This window comes from Erythrolamprus reginae, chromosome 2 (genome assembly GCF_031021105.1).
Source record: "Erythrolamprus reginae isolate rEryReg1 chromosome 2, rEryReg1.hap1, whole genome shotgun sequence".
Classification (NCBI taxonomy): Eukaryota; Metazoa; Chordata; class Lepidosauria; order Squamata; family Dipsadidae; genus Erythrolamprus; species Erythrolamprus reginae.
Window position 1 is genome coordinate 181,893,773 of NC_091951.1, and position 16,454 is coordinate 181,910,226.

Below are 16,454 nucleotides of genomic sequence, written 5' to 3' on the forward strand. Positions count from 1 at the left end.
TCAGGAGGGAAGTATTTTTAATAGGAAAGTGAACACAAGAACAAGGGGACACAATCTGAAGTTAGTTGGGGGAAAGATCAAAGGCAACATGAGAAAATATTATTTTACTGAAAGAGTAGTAGATGCTTGGAACAAACTTCCAGCAGACGTGGTTGGTAAATCCACAGTAACTGAATTTAAACATGCCTGGGATATATATCCATTCTAAGATAAAATACAGGAAATAGTATAAGGGCAGGCTAGATGGACCATGAGGTCTTTTTCTGCCGTCAATCTTCTATGATTCTATGTTTCTAAGTTCTTCATCTTGGACCACAATCCCCTGCTTATTCGAGTTATTGTTATCACAACTCCCTTGACCTGTTGCTTTAGTGTCCCTATTAAGGTCAGTCAGGGAACAGGGATGGGCTACTGCCTGGATGGGGGGAACACAGTGGGGTAGCGAAAATGGAGCTCCACCCCAGAGCACCCAATTTGCACTGAAAGATGTTGAAATAAAATATAGGGTGTCTTGCATAAGCAGTCATGGGCTATCAAGATTTTTACTACCACAATGTGGGCATGGCTTATGCATTTTGTTTCAACATCTTTCAGTGCAAATTGGGTGCTCTGGGGTGGAGTTCCAAATTTTGCTACTGGAACTGTGTTCCTGACCGTTCCCATAGGAGCCCATCACTGTCAAGAAACTATATAGGTTATACTGGGACACAGCAAAAACATTGTGTTTGTGTTTCACAGCTCTTACCCTGCCAGATCCCACAGTTTATTTATTTATTATTATTTATTAATTGGATTTCTATGCTGCCCCTCTCTGAAGACTCAGGGTGGCTTACAACATATAAAAACAGTAAATTACAACAAAATTAATCCAATTAAATTAAAATTACAAAGCCTGCCTATACAGCTCTTCTCCTGCAGGATCTTTGTGGTAGAAGGGACTGGTAATGTGGCTCATTAGAATGGAAAGGCTGAATTTTGCACCTGATTTCTGCTTGCAGAGCACAGATTAGAGATTCTAGATAGGTAATATGTCCACGTAGACTAGTTGATTGTTTATTATTCCATATATGAGATCAGTTTAAATGTATTTGAAAAATACATTGTGGAGATTGAAGAACTAAATGACTTGGAATAATGTAGATAAAATAATTATGATTAATATGAGAAGCATTATGAGAACCTAAGAAAATGAGATAAATGAAGTTTTGATCCTTATGGGGCATTTAGTTATGATAAAATAAGGGATAAGAAAAACAAAGGACAAATAAAAAGATTAAGAAAAATGAGTAAGCAATATGATTTAAAATTAAAAGGCAAGAGAAGGAATAATTATCTTGGTAAATTAAGCTAACAGTGACATTTGAGAAACTTTTTTAAAAATTAATTGGTGGAGATCCCAGAAGACAAAATTAGATTTGTGTTTCTTTTTTAAAAAAAAGCAGTACTATTTTACTAAAATATATCTGGAATAAAGTGCTATATATAAAGAATTTATGAATGATTGATTAAACAGTATAACTATGTACTTCACTACTATATTGCAATAATTTAAGATATATTGATTTATGTATGGAGTGATAGAAAAAATAAAAAACCTTTTGCAAAAAAAAGAAGAAACAAACTAAACCAGTACATAATTAATAAATCAACCAACCAACCAACCAACCAACCAACCAACCAACCAACCAACCAACCAACCAACCAACCAACCAACCAACCAACCAACCAACCGTTTGGTTTAAATATGCATTTGACTAATTAATGAAATCAATAATACAAAAAGTGAAAATGTATTATGTCTCCTGGAGAGGGAAAACCTGATGGCTTGAAACAAGCCAACTTTTTCCCCACTTCCTGCAAAAAAAAATCATGTAGATTAATAAACAGAGTCAATCACCTTTGTTCCCCACACAAGTTTTCACCCACTCAGTTGCTGCTACAACATTCTCAGCATTGGTGACATCCAGCAGAATGGTCTTTAACCGGTCCGATGTGATCTTTTCCAGCTCTTCTGCCCCTTCGGGAGTCAGACAAGAGGCCAACACCCGCAGACCCCGAGCATCCAGCTGCTTGGCCAGCTGTTTCCCAAAGCCACAATCACAGCCGGTGATGAAAACATATTTCTCTGTCAGGTTCTCCACCATTTGTCTTTCCAGGTACCATCGGCAAAGAAAGAAAAACCCTACCAGTAGTGTCAAGGCAGCCAGGAAGAGCCACATAGCTGATTTGTCCCTGGAAGAATGAAAGAGAATGAAGAAACTAGATGTCCTTAAATCCAGGTACAGGTGAGATAAAAGTAACCTATCCTGTTCTATTTGATTTCATCAGACCAGATTTATCTCAAGATCTTTGGTTGCTTAGTTTTAGAACAATGTGATTAACTGCATTGCCCCATTTTTTAGCCACTAGAGAAAATAGAAAGGAAGAGAGAAGAAAAGGAGAGAGAGAGAGAGAGAGAGAGAAAGAACGCAAGAGAGAGAGGGAGAGAAAAAAAGAAGTGAGAGGGGGAGGGAATGTGAAAGAGAAAAAGGAGAAAATGGAGGGAAAGAACGAGGGAGAGGGAAACGAAATAAATGAGAAAAAGGGAGAGGGAAGAGAGAAGTGGAAAGAGGGAAGGAGGGAGGGAGGGAAGGAAGGAGAAATGAAGGGAAAAGGAAGGAAGGAAGGAAGAAGAAATGGAGGGAACAAAGAAGGAAGGAAGAATGAAATGAATGGAGGGGTGGAGGAAGGAAGGACTTTTTTTTGGGGGGGGGGGTGTAATTTTTTAAAAAATTTTCTCTCAACATACATTCAAACAATACAATGTACCATCTAATTTTCCCTGAATAAAATGTGGTATTTTGTCAGTAATTAATATCAATCATCAAAAAAGTTGCAAAAGTTTTTTTTCTAATGTTGTCATCCAGGTACATACCGTACTTTTCTTTTAATTAAATTCCCTCCTTAATGTTCCTTCAAAAAGTACAATTATATTTCTAACTTATTAACCATTATGCCAAAGTGCTTCCTTCTTTCTTTATATATTTTTCTATAAACATTTTTATACATTTTTCTATAAACCAAGAAAACCTTGTATAGCCAATCAGATGTTAACAAAATAAAATTAAAAACAAAACATAAACATATATGAATTTCAGACTTCTTCCCCCCCTCTAAATAGTACATTCCCATTTTGGTTTTTTACTTTAAAATAAGGTATGTGCAGTGTGCATAGGGATTTGTTCATAGTTTTTTTTTTATAGTCCTGCCCTCCAACAGTCTGAGGGACAGTGAACGTGGCCCCCTGTGTAAAAAGTCTGGGGACCCCTGGTTTATACCCTCACCTATCTTGTATATTTTTTTGAGAAATAAATAAATAAAAATAAATACATGCATCCACACTCTGCCAACAGAAACCCCCTCCCAGGCCACCTACGACGGGGTTGCATCTCCCCAAAGTGTAAAATAAATAAACGGCCTGCTTTCTGGCGAGCTGGGTTTGCTAGCTAGGGTCCGTGCGACCCACCTGCAGTTGATTTAAGCGCCACCTTCGCAACTTTAGGCGGTCCTCGGAGGCAGCGACCGCTTTCCCCAGCTCCTCTTTCCCCACTTATACCATTCACACACACACACAAAGTATACAAGGCGGGCAGCGCAACTGGAGCCGCCGCATTAGCCGCCAACAGCGCCTCCCATTGGCTTGAACTTTGCCTTGAGCCAATTGGAACCGAGTCTCCCTCAGAGGAAAGGGTCTCTTTCGGAAGAAAGAAAAAAATATGTTGGGGACGAAACGGGGACAGGCATAAAGGCAAAAGCCTCCTCGTTCCGCGGACGTCCAGCGAGCAGACGCCTCCGTCCCTTCAACGGAGGAGGGAAAAAGCATGAGGCGAGCGGGAAAAACCTGGAGAGCTCAAACACAGCGACTGCGCAGAATCAGGGGGTCCCCCGGCGGGGTCCATAAACCGCCCTTACCTGGTATTACCTGTAGGCGGTTCACTCTGGCACACGGAAAACTCCCCCAGCGACTTAACGGTGGATTTGTTGTGGGTGGGTGAATATGTGTGTGTATGTGTATATACACACACACATGTCCAATTTTGTTTCCTGTCATTGATTACTATGAATATATTACACTGTAAAGTATATACACGCGTTCGCCCCCTTCAGTTATGTCAAGGCGGGATGTAACTAAATACAGTAACAATAAATAACACGCACGCCCCCCGTATTGCCTCCCTCTGTGGTGAAGCGGCCAATTTTGGCAAAACGTTTTCCTCAAGCATTCCAAAGCGAGCGCAAGAAGATTGGAAAGCCCGGACGTTGACTTACAAATAATAGCAAGGCAGCTTTTAAAAATGACTTTTAAAACCATGACAACCCGCAAAGTAAAAAACAACAAACAAATCGTAAAGATAAAAATGCATATATTTCCAAAAGGAAACCACTTTAAACAACAAAAAATACAATAAAGGAAAAAAAGGTAAATTATTTTACCAGTAATTAGTTACAATTCTATATATACTGTAGTTATTCAACACAGTATTCAAGTACTGTACATAGATATTTCTAATGCATTTACCGTATTTTTTGCTCTATAAGACGCACCTGCTGATAAGACGCACCTAGATTTTAGAGGAGGAAAATAGAAAAAAAATATTTTGAGCCAAAAAGGGGAGAGGAATAGAGGAAGAAGTGAAAGAAGGGAGTGAGGGAGGAAAGAAGGGAGGAAGGAAAAGGAAAGCAAGAAATGGAGGGAGGAAAGGAAGGAAGGAAGGAAGGAAAGAAAGAAAGAAAGAAAGAAAGAAAGAAAGAAAGAAAGAAAGAAAGAAAGGGGGAAGGAACAGGAACAGAGGAAGGAAGCAAGGAAACTTATGAAAGGGGAGAGTAAGAGAGGAAGGACTGAAGGGAGGGAGGGAGGGAAGAAGGTAGGAAGGAGAAAGAAAAGAAGAAATAGAGGAAGGGAAGGTAAAAGAGAGAAAGAAAAAGAGCAAGAAAGAAAGCAAGAAAGAGAGAAAAAAAGAAAATGAAAGAGAAATAAAAATAGAGAGGGGGAATGAAAGAAATGGAAGGAGGGAAGGAAGGAGAGAAAGAAAGAGAAAGAAAGAAAGAAAGAGAAAGAAAAAAGAATGAAAGAGCAAGAGAGCAAGAGAGAAAAAGAAAGAAAGAAAGAAAGGCAACTTCAAAGAAAGGCTCACTGAGCATCTCTCACTCTCTCTCTCTTTCTATCCCTCTTTCTTTCTTTCTCTTCCTTTCTCTCTCTCCTCTTCCTTTATCTCCTCTCTCTCCCTCCCTCTCTCTTTCTCTCCCCCCTCTCTCCCCCTTTCCCTCTCTCTTTCTCTCTCTCCCTCTCTTGCTATCTCTCCCCCTCTCCCTCTCTCTTTCTCTCCCCCCTTTCCCTCTCTCTTTCTCTCTCTCCCTCTCTTGCTATCTCTCCCCCCTCTCCCACTCTCTTTCTCCCTCTCCCTCTCTTTCTCTCTCTCCCCCTCTCTCTTTCTCTCTCTCCCCCCCTTTCTCTCACTCTCTCTTTCTCACTATCTTGCTGTCTGTTGCTCTCACTCACTCTCGTTCTCTCTCCGTTCTTCTCAGCGGTGACGCGCGCACGCCCTGCCCGCCTCACCTTTCCCGAGAGCTCTCAGCAAGGGGGTTGTAGGAGAGGCGGGGCCGGCGGCAAAGGTGATATTCAATGTCGGGGGCGCACGGGCGGTTGCACGCGCTCCCTATCTCCCTGCTAGCCCACTCGGAATATTCAAAATAAGAAAAACCTTCACCGGCAAAGGCTTTTCTTATTTTGAATATTCCGAGTGGGCTAGCAGGGAGATAGGGAGTGCGTGCAACCGCCCATGCGCCCCCGACATTGAATATCGCGTTCGCCGGCCTCTGCTGAGAAAAGCCTTTGCCGGCATTTCCTCTCGGCGTCAAGGAGGCGCAGCGGCGGGCGGAGAGAGGGAAGGGGGGGCAGCGGCGTCCCTCCTGGCCTTGGCGGGCCGCCCGACCCTCCTCACCTCCTGCAAACGCGGCGGGCGGCGGGGGGAGAGCGAGGAGCCAGTTCCGGCGGGCGCAGGGCTTGGCTGGCTGGCTGGTGGGGGGAGCGCCGCTGGTGGTGCGGAGGGAGACCCTCCTCCGGGAGGGAGGGGGGCCAGGCAGCAGCTAGCCAGCCAGCCGGCGGGATGGCGCTTCCGAGTTCGCAGCCTCCCCCCCCCCCCTGCCTGCATCTTCACTCCATAAGACGGGGCTGATTTTTCATCCTACTTTGGGAGGAAAAAAACTGCGTCTTATGGAGCGAAAAATACGGTATATGACTTTTTAAAAAAGAAAATACATATTTTATATAAACGAACCCCTTTCATTATATTTGTTCGTACAAAGTCTACATCTACAGAGATTTCATTCATAGGTGGCAATTGCGATCAGGCTGTTGTGGTTTCCCCCCCTTTTATTTAATCCCGCAAAGCTTTTCAGGAAATTCCTTTTTGTGCCACTGTGCACCCCGTTAAGATTCAGGGCGAACGGGTTAAAACCCAAAATGCAACAATATATATGTCAGGTTCCAGAAGCCGTAGGGAGCAAAACTCCAACACAAGCGTTTGCACGCGAAGTTGCTTCACTTCTGCAACTTCTGGCACTCACCAAACCTCTTTACAGGAAGGACAATCTTCTCAGCAGCGATCACTGGATACTCCCACCACCTATTTAACATGTAAGGCTTGTACTGATCTAATCCTCCCTGCCAGTCACCCTCTTTGCTCCCTTCAAGCCACAGATCTCACAGTATGCTGCCCAGCTTGCCAAAAATTATACCAGTTTGTAACCAATAATTGATATTAGAAAAAAATATTCATATTACATACATATTTATTAGGCATGTATTCGTGGTTGTATAAATAAATATACAGAGGTACCAAAATGTGTGACCATTTAATATTGTAAGCTGAAACATTTTGTGGGGAAATCACAATTTTTTGATAAAACTCAGAATGAATCCTTTACTTAGGAATATTGAGGCCCTGCTGTCCATATTTATTTATTAGTTTGTTTGTTTGGATTTCTATGCTACCCTTCTCCATAGAGCAGCTTACAAAAATAAGAATGAAATACAAGATACAGCAAAGGGGAAACCCAAACATAAATCTAGTATTTAAAGCCCCAGAATTATTAAAACGAAACATTCACATTCATCCTAACCACAAACCTACATTCATATCATCAGCCGGAGTGAGATGCCAGGACTCAATGGCCTCAGGCCTGCTGGCAAATGTGAGTTGTTACGACCTTGTGAAAGGCCAGGATAAATATGTCATTAGGTAAAGTAAAAAAGGCAAAAGTAACAGGTCAATACAATGACATTCAAAATGACATTTTTCCATCGGGAATGCCTGGGTGAAGCCATTAAATATTAACCTCTTTCTACTGGCTTGCCTGTGAAAGTGGAATATTTAATATTCCCTCAGAAGAAAATCTCCCTCCAAAGCAATTTGAGGCACATGGTAATGAAATCCTAAAAATTATTCATTAATTTTCACAGAATTCAAAGGGACACATATTTCACAGAATTCAAAGGGACACATATTTGTGGCTCAGTATAGATCAAATGCTTTGGCTGTTTCCAAAAAATTGATGTGTTTTCATGTTTGAGTAGCTCATGTCTGAATCTAAACCTGAAACATATTTATATAAAAAAAATCTTAAGCTATGTTTCATAGAAACCTAGAAACCTAGAAGTCTGACGGCAGAAAAAGACCTCATGGTCCATCTAGTCTGCCCTTATACTGTACTATTTTCTGTATTTTATCTTAGGATGGATATATGTTTATCCCAGGCATGTTAAATTCAGTTACTGTGGATTTATCTACCACGTCTGCTGGAAGTTTGTTCCAAGGATCTACTACTCTTTCAGTAAAATAATATTTTCTCATGTTGCTTTTGATCTTTTCCCCAAATAAATTCAGATTGTGTCCCCTTGTCCTTTTGTTCACTTTCCTATTAAAAACACTTCCCTCCTGGACCTTATTTAACGCTTTAACATACGTATTTAAATGTTTCGATCATGTTCCCCCTTTTCCTTCTGTCCTCCAGACTATACAGATTGAGTTCATTAAGTCTTTCCTGATACAGTCTTTCCTGATACAGTCCTGATACAGTCTTTCAAAATTGGTATTAATGGCATCTACAGATACAGTATATCAGATATATGAAGAACATCAAAGATTAGAGGGCTTACAAATGTCAAATTCATTTTATTAGGTTTAGGATTAAAAGTCATTAAAATATTTCATTTAAAATTTACTAGACACCTCAGAATATATACTGAAGTAATAGATGTCAGTTTTTCTTTGCTGGTGATATAACAAAAATAAAACATCATTGACATTTTTCAGAATAACTTTATTATTTACAAAAGTATTTATAGGGAAATCTTTTACTATTAAATATTAAAATTTAATATTTAAATATTTAATGTTACATTACATTATGCCCCAGAAGTTTGGAATTTGACTATTTTTAATGTTGTACCAGTCCTGGGACATTGCTAAGAGAATTATTTTGAGAAACTGGAAAAAGAAATTATTCTTGATAATTTGTATCAAGGCTGTACCCGCCCATGTGTTGCGGTGGCTGAGTCTGGTTTGTCTGATGTGCCAGCTGTAGAACATATAATGCAACATATAATTGCCCATGTAAGAAGCAACCCATGTGTAAACTGCACAACTCTAAAGATTGGCCTTGATCTTTGTTGATGGTGATTGCAATAACAACAGTCAAATTGGAAATTGCAATCTCTGAAACTGAAATGGAATATCAGTTGGAATCATAGGCATGTGAGGAATGAGGACATGTTAACCTTTGAAAGGTCCTGTCTTCGCATGTTGCATGTTGAAGGACAATTTAAAAGCAGAATGAGCAGTTCTTCCACCTGGTAGCAATGTTGCAGCTAGTCCGGCCCACGCAAGAGCCAAGGGTATGTAATTTGGGGATTGAATTGCTGCCAGAATCAATCTAATTAGGACAACAGGTCATTCGTTCATGTATGGGAAATGAAAGAATTTGCCATATAGCTTCATTGCTGCTGTTTTTACCTGTCACAGGTATGACATTTATATAATAGTAGGTATTATATATTGTGACAATTCAATATGTGGGTCATTACCTATAAAGCCCTTCATGGCACTGGACCAGGATATCTGCGAGACCACCTTCTGCCGCATGAATCCCAGCGGCCGGTTAGGTCCCACAGAGTTGGTCTTCTCCGGGTCCCGTCGACTAAACAATGTTGTCTGGCGGGACCCATGGGAAGAGTCTTCTCTATGGCGGCTCCGACCCTCTGGAATCAGCTCCCTCCAGAGATTAGAACTGCCCCTAACCTCCTTGCCTTTCGTAAACTCCTTAAAACCCACCTCTGTCGTCAAGCGTGGGGGAACTGAGACATCTACAGCCTATGTAGTTTTTGTGCACTTTATGACTGTATGTATGTGTTTTATATTGGGATTCCTTGCTTTTAGATTTTTAAATGTACAATTGTTATTTTAGATTCTAATTATTAGATTTGTCATTATATATTGTTTTTGTCACTGTTGTGAGCCGCCCAGAGTCTGCGGAGAGGGGCAGCATACAAATCTAATAAAATAATAATAATAATAATAATAATAATAATAATAATAATAATAATAATAATAATAATATAAAAACACAAATATTCAAATGCAACAGTTGTTGGTTGTGATTGGTTGAAATTATCACCAGCCAAAGAAAAGGTGCCTCCTATCTTTTTGACCCGGCAATCAAAACGCCCTTCCTTTCTTTTTTACCAGCCCCAAGGCCAAGCAACTCCCTGTTTTTACCTGTTACAGGCAGTGTTCCCTCTAATTTTTTGGGGGGGGGGTGGGCGGAAAAGTATAGTGTCTGAGCGGCAGTCCCTTCGGGACTGGGCGGCACAAAAATAATAAATCAATAAACAAACAAACAAACAAACAAACAAACAAAAAACCCACCCTGTTTTGCCTCAGAGAATTTCAAAATAAAATACTGTACTGTGTGTCTATAACAGTGAGCTCATAATAGGGCAATTCTATCAATATCAAAATGCCACTTAAATAGTTGAGCTAGTTTCAAACTAGATTTTGATTTTCTTTCTCTCTTCCTTGCTCCCATTCTTTTTCTTTCTCTTTTCCTTCCTCTCTTTTTTCTATCTGTTTCTCTCCCTCTCTTCCTCTCTCTCTCCTTCCCTCTCACTCGTTCCCTCTCGGCTTCTGGGCAGGTTTGGAAAACTCTGAGTTGATGATGATTTTTAAGTGAGCGATTGCTCACTGCTTAGCTTAGAGGGAACTATGGTTACAGGTGTGCCATCTTTATAATATAGCTGCATAAAAATGCGTGTATTAGAATGCAACACTGTGTCAAATAAAGAAAATTAGTGGCAATGAAATTTACCGTAGGAAATCAAGAATTAAATCAAGAAAAAGTGCATTGGGTGCAGGAGTCAAACCCCCAGCCCTGGGGACCTGATGCCCATAAGTGTCCCACTTGGCTAAGGACCCATTGGAAGACCTGATCTTTGAACACACTTAGCTAATTCCTTAGAAACGTACCATTCTCATTCTCAAAGTATCTAGAGATAATTTGGATCTAGTTGCCATAACTGAGACATGGTTTAAGGATTCTAATGAATGGGAAATATCCATACCAGGATATACACTGTATAGGAAGGATAGAATAGAGAGAAGGGGAGATGGAGTAGCCATTTATGTTAAAGAAAGTCTAAAAACAATACTAATTCAAAATACATGTAAAGATCTGGAGACCCTCTGGATTTGCATGCAAAATAAAGACGGTTCTGTCATTAGAATTGGGGTGATCTATAGGCCTCCAGGGCAATCTGAGGAACATGACAACAAGATGGTGGATGAAATTACCCTAATGGCAGTTATGGGTGATTTCAACATGCCTGATGTTGACTGGAATATCCCCAGTGCCCTTACATGCAAAAGTAAGAATATAGTAGAGGCCTTTACAGGAGCAGCTCTGGCACAGCTAGTTAAGACACCAACTAGAGGGGAGAATATTCTAGAGTTAGTTTTTACGAATGGGAATTGGGTTTCAGAGGTCAAGGTGGGAGAAAATTTAGGTTGCAGTGACCATCTATGTTTGTGGTTTGATGTAAAAACTGATTGTGAGCAATCCTATACTGCAACCAAAGTATTGGATTTCAGAAAAACAAATTTTAATGCAATGGGGGAATATTTAAATAATGAATTAAAGGGGAGGGATAAAATGGCAGGAGCAAGCACCCAGTGGACTGTATTAAAAAAGGCCATCTTAAAAGCCACAGGACTGTATGTAAAGCAAATAACTAAAGGTAAAAGGAAGAAGAAACCGCTATGGTTTAGCAATGATGTAAGGGCTATAGTCAATGAAAAAAAGGCTGCCTATAAAGAGTCTGGAAGTATAGCTGATAGAGAGGTGTATAAAATGAGACAGAAGGAGGCGAAACAGATAATATATGCTGCTAAAGCCTCAAAAGAGGAAGAAATTGCAAAATCTGTAAAGAAGGGGGATAAAACCTTCTTCATATATATTAGTGATAGGAAGAAGAAAAACTGCAGCATCACGAAGCTTAGTACCGGGAATAATACATGCATTGATGGGAATAAGGAGATCACTGACCATTTCAATAGCTACTTCTGTTCAGTTTTCTCAAAAGACACCTTACAAAATAATACTATAGAGGGATATAGCATTGCTTCCAGCTGTACGGATTCGGCTCCAGTGATCTTAGAAGCCGATGTCTTAGAAGAACTTGAACGATTAAAGATAAATAAGGCAATGGGTCCAGATGGCATCCACCCCAGAGTTCTTAAAGAACTCAGATCTGTCATTGCTACCCCCCTGACTGATTTGTTTAACCAATCCCTGTTAACAGCAAAGCCTTTGATATGGTTCCACATAAAGAGCTGATAGATAAATTAGTGAAGATTGGACTTAATCCCTGGATAGTTCAGTGGATTTCAAGCTGGCTGAAGCATAGACATCAGAGAGTTATTGTTAATGGCGAGTATTCTGAGCAGAGACAGGTTACAAGCGGTGTGCCACAAGGGTCTGTTCTGGGTCCTATTCTTTTTAATGTGTTTGTGAGTGACATAGGGGAAGGTTTGGTAGGGAAGGTTTGCCTATTTGCTGATGACTCTAAAGTGTGCAATAGGGTTGATATTCCTGGAGGGATCTGTAATATGGTAAATGATTTAGCTTTACTAGATAAATGGTCAAAGCAATGGAAACTGCAGTTTAATGTTTCCAAATGTAAAATAATGCACTTGGGGAAAAGGAATCCTCAATCTGAGTATTGCATTGGCAGTTCTGTGTTAGCAAAAACTTCAGAAGAGAAGGATTTAGGGTGAGCAGTGTGGTCGGACAGTAGGAAAAGCAAGTAGGATGCTTGGCTGCATAGCTAGAGGTATAACAAGCAGGAAGAGGGAGATTGTGATCCCCTTATATAGAGTGCTGGTGAGACCACATTTGGAGTACTGTGTTCAGTTCTGGAGACCTCACCTACAAAAAGATATTGACAAAATTGAACGGGTCCAAAGACAGGCTACAAGAATGGTGGAAGGTCTTAAGCATAAAACGTATCAGGAAAGACTTAATGAACTCAATCTGTATAGTCTGGAGGACAGAAGGAAAAGGGGGGACATGATCGAAACATTTAAATATGTTAAAGGGTTAAATAAGGTTCAGGAGGGAAGTGTTTTTAATAGGAAAGTGAACACAAGAACAAGGGGACACAATCTGAAGTTAGTTGGGGGAATGATCAAAGGCAACATGAGAAAATATTATTTTACTGAAAGAGTAGTAGATCCTTGGAACAAACTTCCAGCAGACGTGGTTGGTAAATCCACAGTAACTGAATTTAAACATGCCTGGGATAAACATACAGTGATCCCCCGAGTTTCGCGATCCCGATCATTGCGAATCTCTATATCGTGATTTTTCCACCCGATGACGTCACTCCCTTCCTTTCTCATCTTTCTTTCTCTCTCTCTTTCTCTATCTTGCTTCTTCCTCTCTCAAACTCTCTTCCTCCCTCTCTCATCTCTTTCCTTCCTTCTCTCTCTTTCTCTATGTCTCCCCCTGTTGCTCTCGAGCGGCGGCCGGCACTCAGGGAAGGTTCCTTCGGCCGCCCACCAGCTGATCTGCTCGGCAGCGCGGCAGCAGCGAGGAGCCGAAGATGGGGTTTCCCCGTTGCCTGGGCAACGGGGAAACCCCATCTTCGGCTCCTCGCTGCTGCCGCGCTGCAAGCGAGCAGCCGGGCGGGCGGGCGAACGGGCAAGCGGCAAGCGATCTTGGGGTTTCCCCTTTGCCTGGGTAACGGGGAGACCCCATCTTCGGCTCCTCGCTGCTGCCACGCTGCGGAGCAGATCAGCTGTTGGGCGGCCGAAGGGGTCTTCCCCGCCGCCCACACGCAAACTCCACCATCTGCGCATGTGCGGCCATGGAAAACAGGACGCCCATGCGCAGATGGTGTTTTTACTTCCGTGCCGCTACATCGCGCGTTATCGATTATCGCGAGGGGTCTTGGAACGGAACCCTCGCGATAATCGGGGGATCACTGTATATCCATTGTAAGATAAAATACAGGAAATAGTATAAGGGCAGACTAGATGGACCATGAGGTCTTTTTCTGCCGTCAGTCTTCTATGTTTCTATGTTTCTGTGTATCAAGAAGATATGGTTTGGACTACTTGAAATTGGGATTTATTCAAGAACCTGGTCGTGAGCTGGATCCATGGCCGCTTTGTGTTGTGTGTTCTGAGAGCTTATCCAATGATGGCACTTGAATATTTTTTTTAAATGCATGAAAATACGGAAAAGCAAGTAAGTGCTTTAACAAAAATGACACTTGAAGATAAGTCCTTATTAAAGGCTTCTTTTCTGATAGCACTTCAGATTGCAAAAATTAAAAAAAATTCATATGATTGGAGAAGAATTAGTTAAGCCTGGCATATTACAAGCCTGAGAAGAGGTTTTGGGAAAGCAGGCTGTCCAGAAACTGAAAACAATTCCTATGTCCGCTACTACTGTCAGGTGCAGAAATGAAGAACACAGTTATGCAATCATGTAGGGGTCCAGAGATGCCATAGGATTTTAATTTGAGAAGTTCAGTGATACCTCGTCTTACAAACTTAATTCATTCCGTGACCAGGTTCGTAAGATGAAAAGTTCGTAAGATGAAGCAATTTCCCCCCAAAGCAAATAATGCGTGCAACCCCCTCCCAAAAGTCACCCCTTTTGCCTGGGAATCCCCACCTCCGGACTTCCGTTGCCAGTCGAAGCTCTGGGATTTCCCTGAGGCTCCCCTCTCTGGGAAACCCCACCTCCGGACATCCGCTGAAGCGTGGGGATTCCCCTGAGCCGCAGGGGAATCCCCTCGTTGGGATTCAAAGGAGTGCCGGCAAAAATGAAGGGAATCCCGAATTAAGTTCTTAAGCAGAGGTACCACTGTATAGTATAATTATCACTTTTGATTTTTAGCTACAATGACTAGTCTGGATTCAATTTTTGAAATAGCTTCCTTTTCCTCTGTTGTCTTATTCACTTCTGTCTAAGTGGGGTTCCTTTACAATGATGTTACTTATATTAACTTTCAGAAATGACAGATTTGGGAAATGCTAATTCAGCCACATTTTTGGATTTTTTTTCTCCTTTATTAGATTCTGACTTGAGCTTTCCAAAAAATGCTGCTCCAGTTCTTTCACAAGTCCAAAGAAACTCTGGAATCTCTCTTCTGTCCTCTTCAGGGAACTTCAGGATACGCCAGGAGAATGTCATTCCACCTTCTCACTTTCTGCCTCCCTTTGATGGTCCATGGCCCAGGCAATATTTTTGTATGATTGTGCCATTGTTTGCATTACTAAAGTCTCTTTGATCTTTGTTCTTGCAACACCTGTATGAACTGATTATTACTTATATGCAATGTAACAAAATTTTCAGATGACTAATGGAGGAATGGAAAGGTGAACAGAAGTAAAAAAGAAATGTTCAAGAGTGAGGTAAATATTGCAAAACGTTGACTGCAGGAATTTGCACACCTGGAAAGCTGATGCTGAGAACTGATGGAGTGACTCAGGGAGAGATCAGAATCAGGATAGCAGGGGATTTAAAAATAAATTACTTGGCCAAAGAATTTGATAGACTTTTAAAAAAAGCATGTCATATAATCAGCTGCTGGATAACTCTCAAAAGAGATCTTAGCTGGCCAAGTAAGATTTTTGATTCCTAAAGAAGAGGAAGGAAGGGAGGAAGGAAGGAAGACTCCCTGTATCAAACAAGTGATGCTGTGTAAGTATGAGTAGGAAATATTACAAACTGTGTGATTTTTATAACAAAAGGATCTAGTATCAGTGTAATGCTGCTTTTGACATTTGTTCCTTTCCTCTCCCTGGCCTGCAGACCCTTTAATTTTAGCTTGTAGTAGTTGATGAATACAGTCACTTAAATAGAATTGTGCTTCACCTTTTCACAAGGTCATGCTGTGCATAATTTTATCTCCACTTAAGACAGTTGTAACTTCAATATTACTTTTTCTGCATTGTGTGCATCTATTTATTTTTCAATTCTATTTTGATTGACCGCACATGAGTTAGCTCCGGAGGTCTTGGGAATAAAACCTACTTCTGTTGAAGATTTGTGGTTGCTTATTTTTTTCTTTTTGTCAATCCTGAACCCTGGGTGGGAATTGTAGAGATTCTTTTTCAGAACTAAAGCAACTGAAAACCTTGTTTTCATTAATGCCGGATTACTTGGTTTAGGAAATAGCTAAGACAATAAATGCCACTTCCAGCTTTAACAGATTAATAATTCCCCCCCCCCCTTTGTATTGGCATTTCTACTTTGTAGTCTTTAGCCATGTTGTTCTAATTTGTTGTCCAACTGGATTGTTTTGTTCTTTGCCACTGGTACCAAAAGACATAGACCATGAAAAACCTGTGAGGAAAACATAATCCTTGACTTATGACCACAATTGAACTCAATTTTTTTGTTGTTAAGCAAGACAGTTGTTAAGCAAATTTTGCCCTATTTCATGACTTTTCTTGCCATAGTTATTAAGCAAATTACTGTAGTGGTTTTTTTGTTTTTTTGATAAACTTTATTGGATTTTTCATAAAAAGACAAAACCAACAAACATACATTTAACATAAATTTGGGGTTGTAATACCCCTGCTTATTCTAGAAGTTAAGTTTCCGTACAGAAAAAGAATACCTTATTAATACTTTAAGTCAACTTAATACTTTAAGCGAAAAGAAGAAACTCTACTTGATCTTATATATAAAAAACCCTTTCATTTATAGACTAAATAAAACACAAAATATAAGTCATACATTCTTCTTTTTCTTATTCATCCATATATACACTTTATTCCATACTACATAAAATTCTGATTCTTCTTGGTCTTTTAACCGTCTTGTCATCATATCCATTTCAGCGT

The 16,454-nt window shown here is 40.6% G+C and overlaps 1 protein-coding gene and 1 long non-coding RNA gene across 3 annotated transcripts in view; one reads left to right on the forward strand and one right to left on the reverse strand.

The window, feature by feature from the left end:
• Nucleotides 1–4,012, reverse strand: part of LOC139161484 (retinol dehydrogenase 7-like) — a 41,105-nt gene extending 37,093 nt beyond the window's left edge. The window contains exons 1-2 of one of the 2 annotated variants that reach the window (XM_070740672.1): nt 3,952–4,012; nt 1,898–2,232 (exon numbers count right to left, since the gene is read on the reverse strand). In XM_070740672.1, the coding sequence (XP_070596773.1) occupies nt 1,898–2,219 (322 nt within the window). In that variant the 5' untranslated portion in view covers nt 2,220–2,232; nt 3,952–4,012. Of the gene's footprint in view, nt 1–1,897; nt 2,233–3,505; nt 3,582–3,951 lie in introns of those variants that run through there. The other variant, XM_070740671.1, reaches the window with a different exon arrangement.
• Nucleotides 1,541–15,645, forward strand: LOC139161485 (uncharacterized). Its single transcript, XR_011558115.1, has 2 exons — nt 1,541–2,285; nt 14,679–15,645. It is a non-coding gene; the product is annotated as an uncharacterized lncRNA (long non-coding RNA).
• The last annotated feature ends 809 nt before the right edge of the window (nt 15,646–16,454 follow it).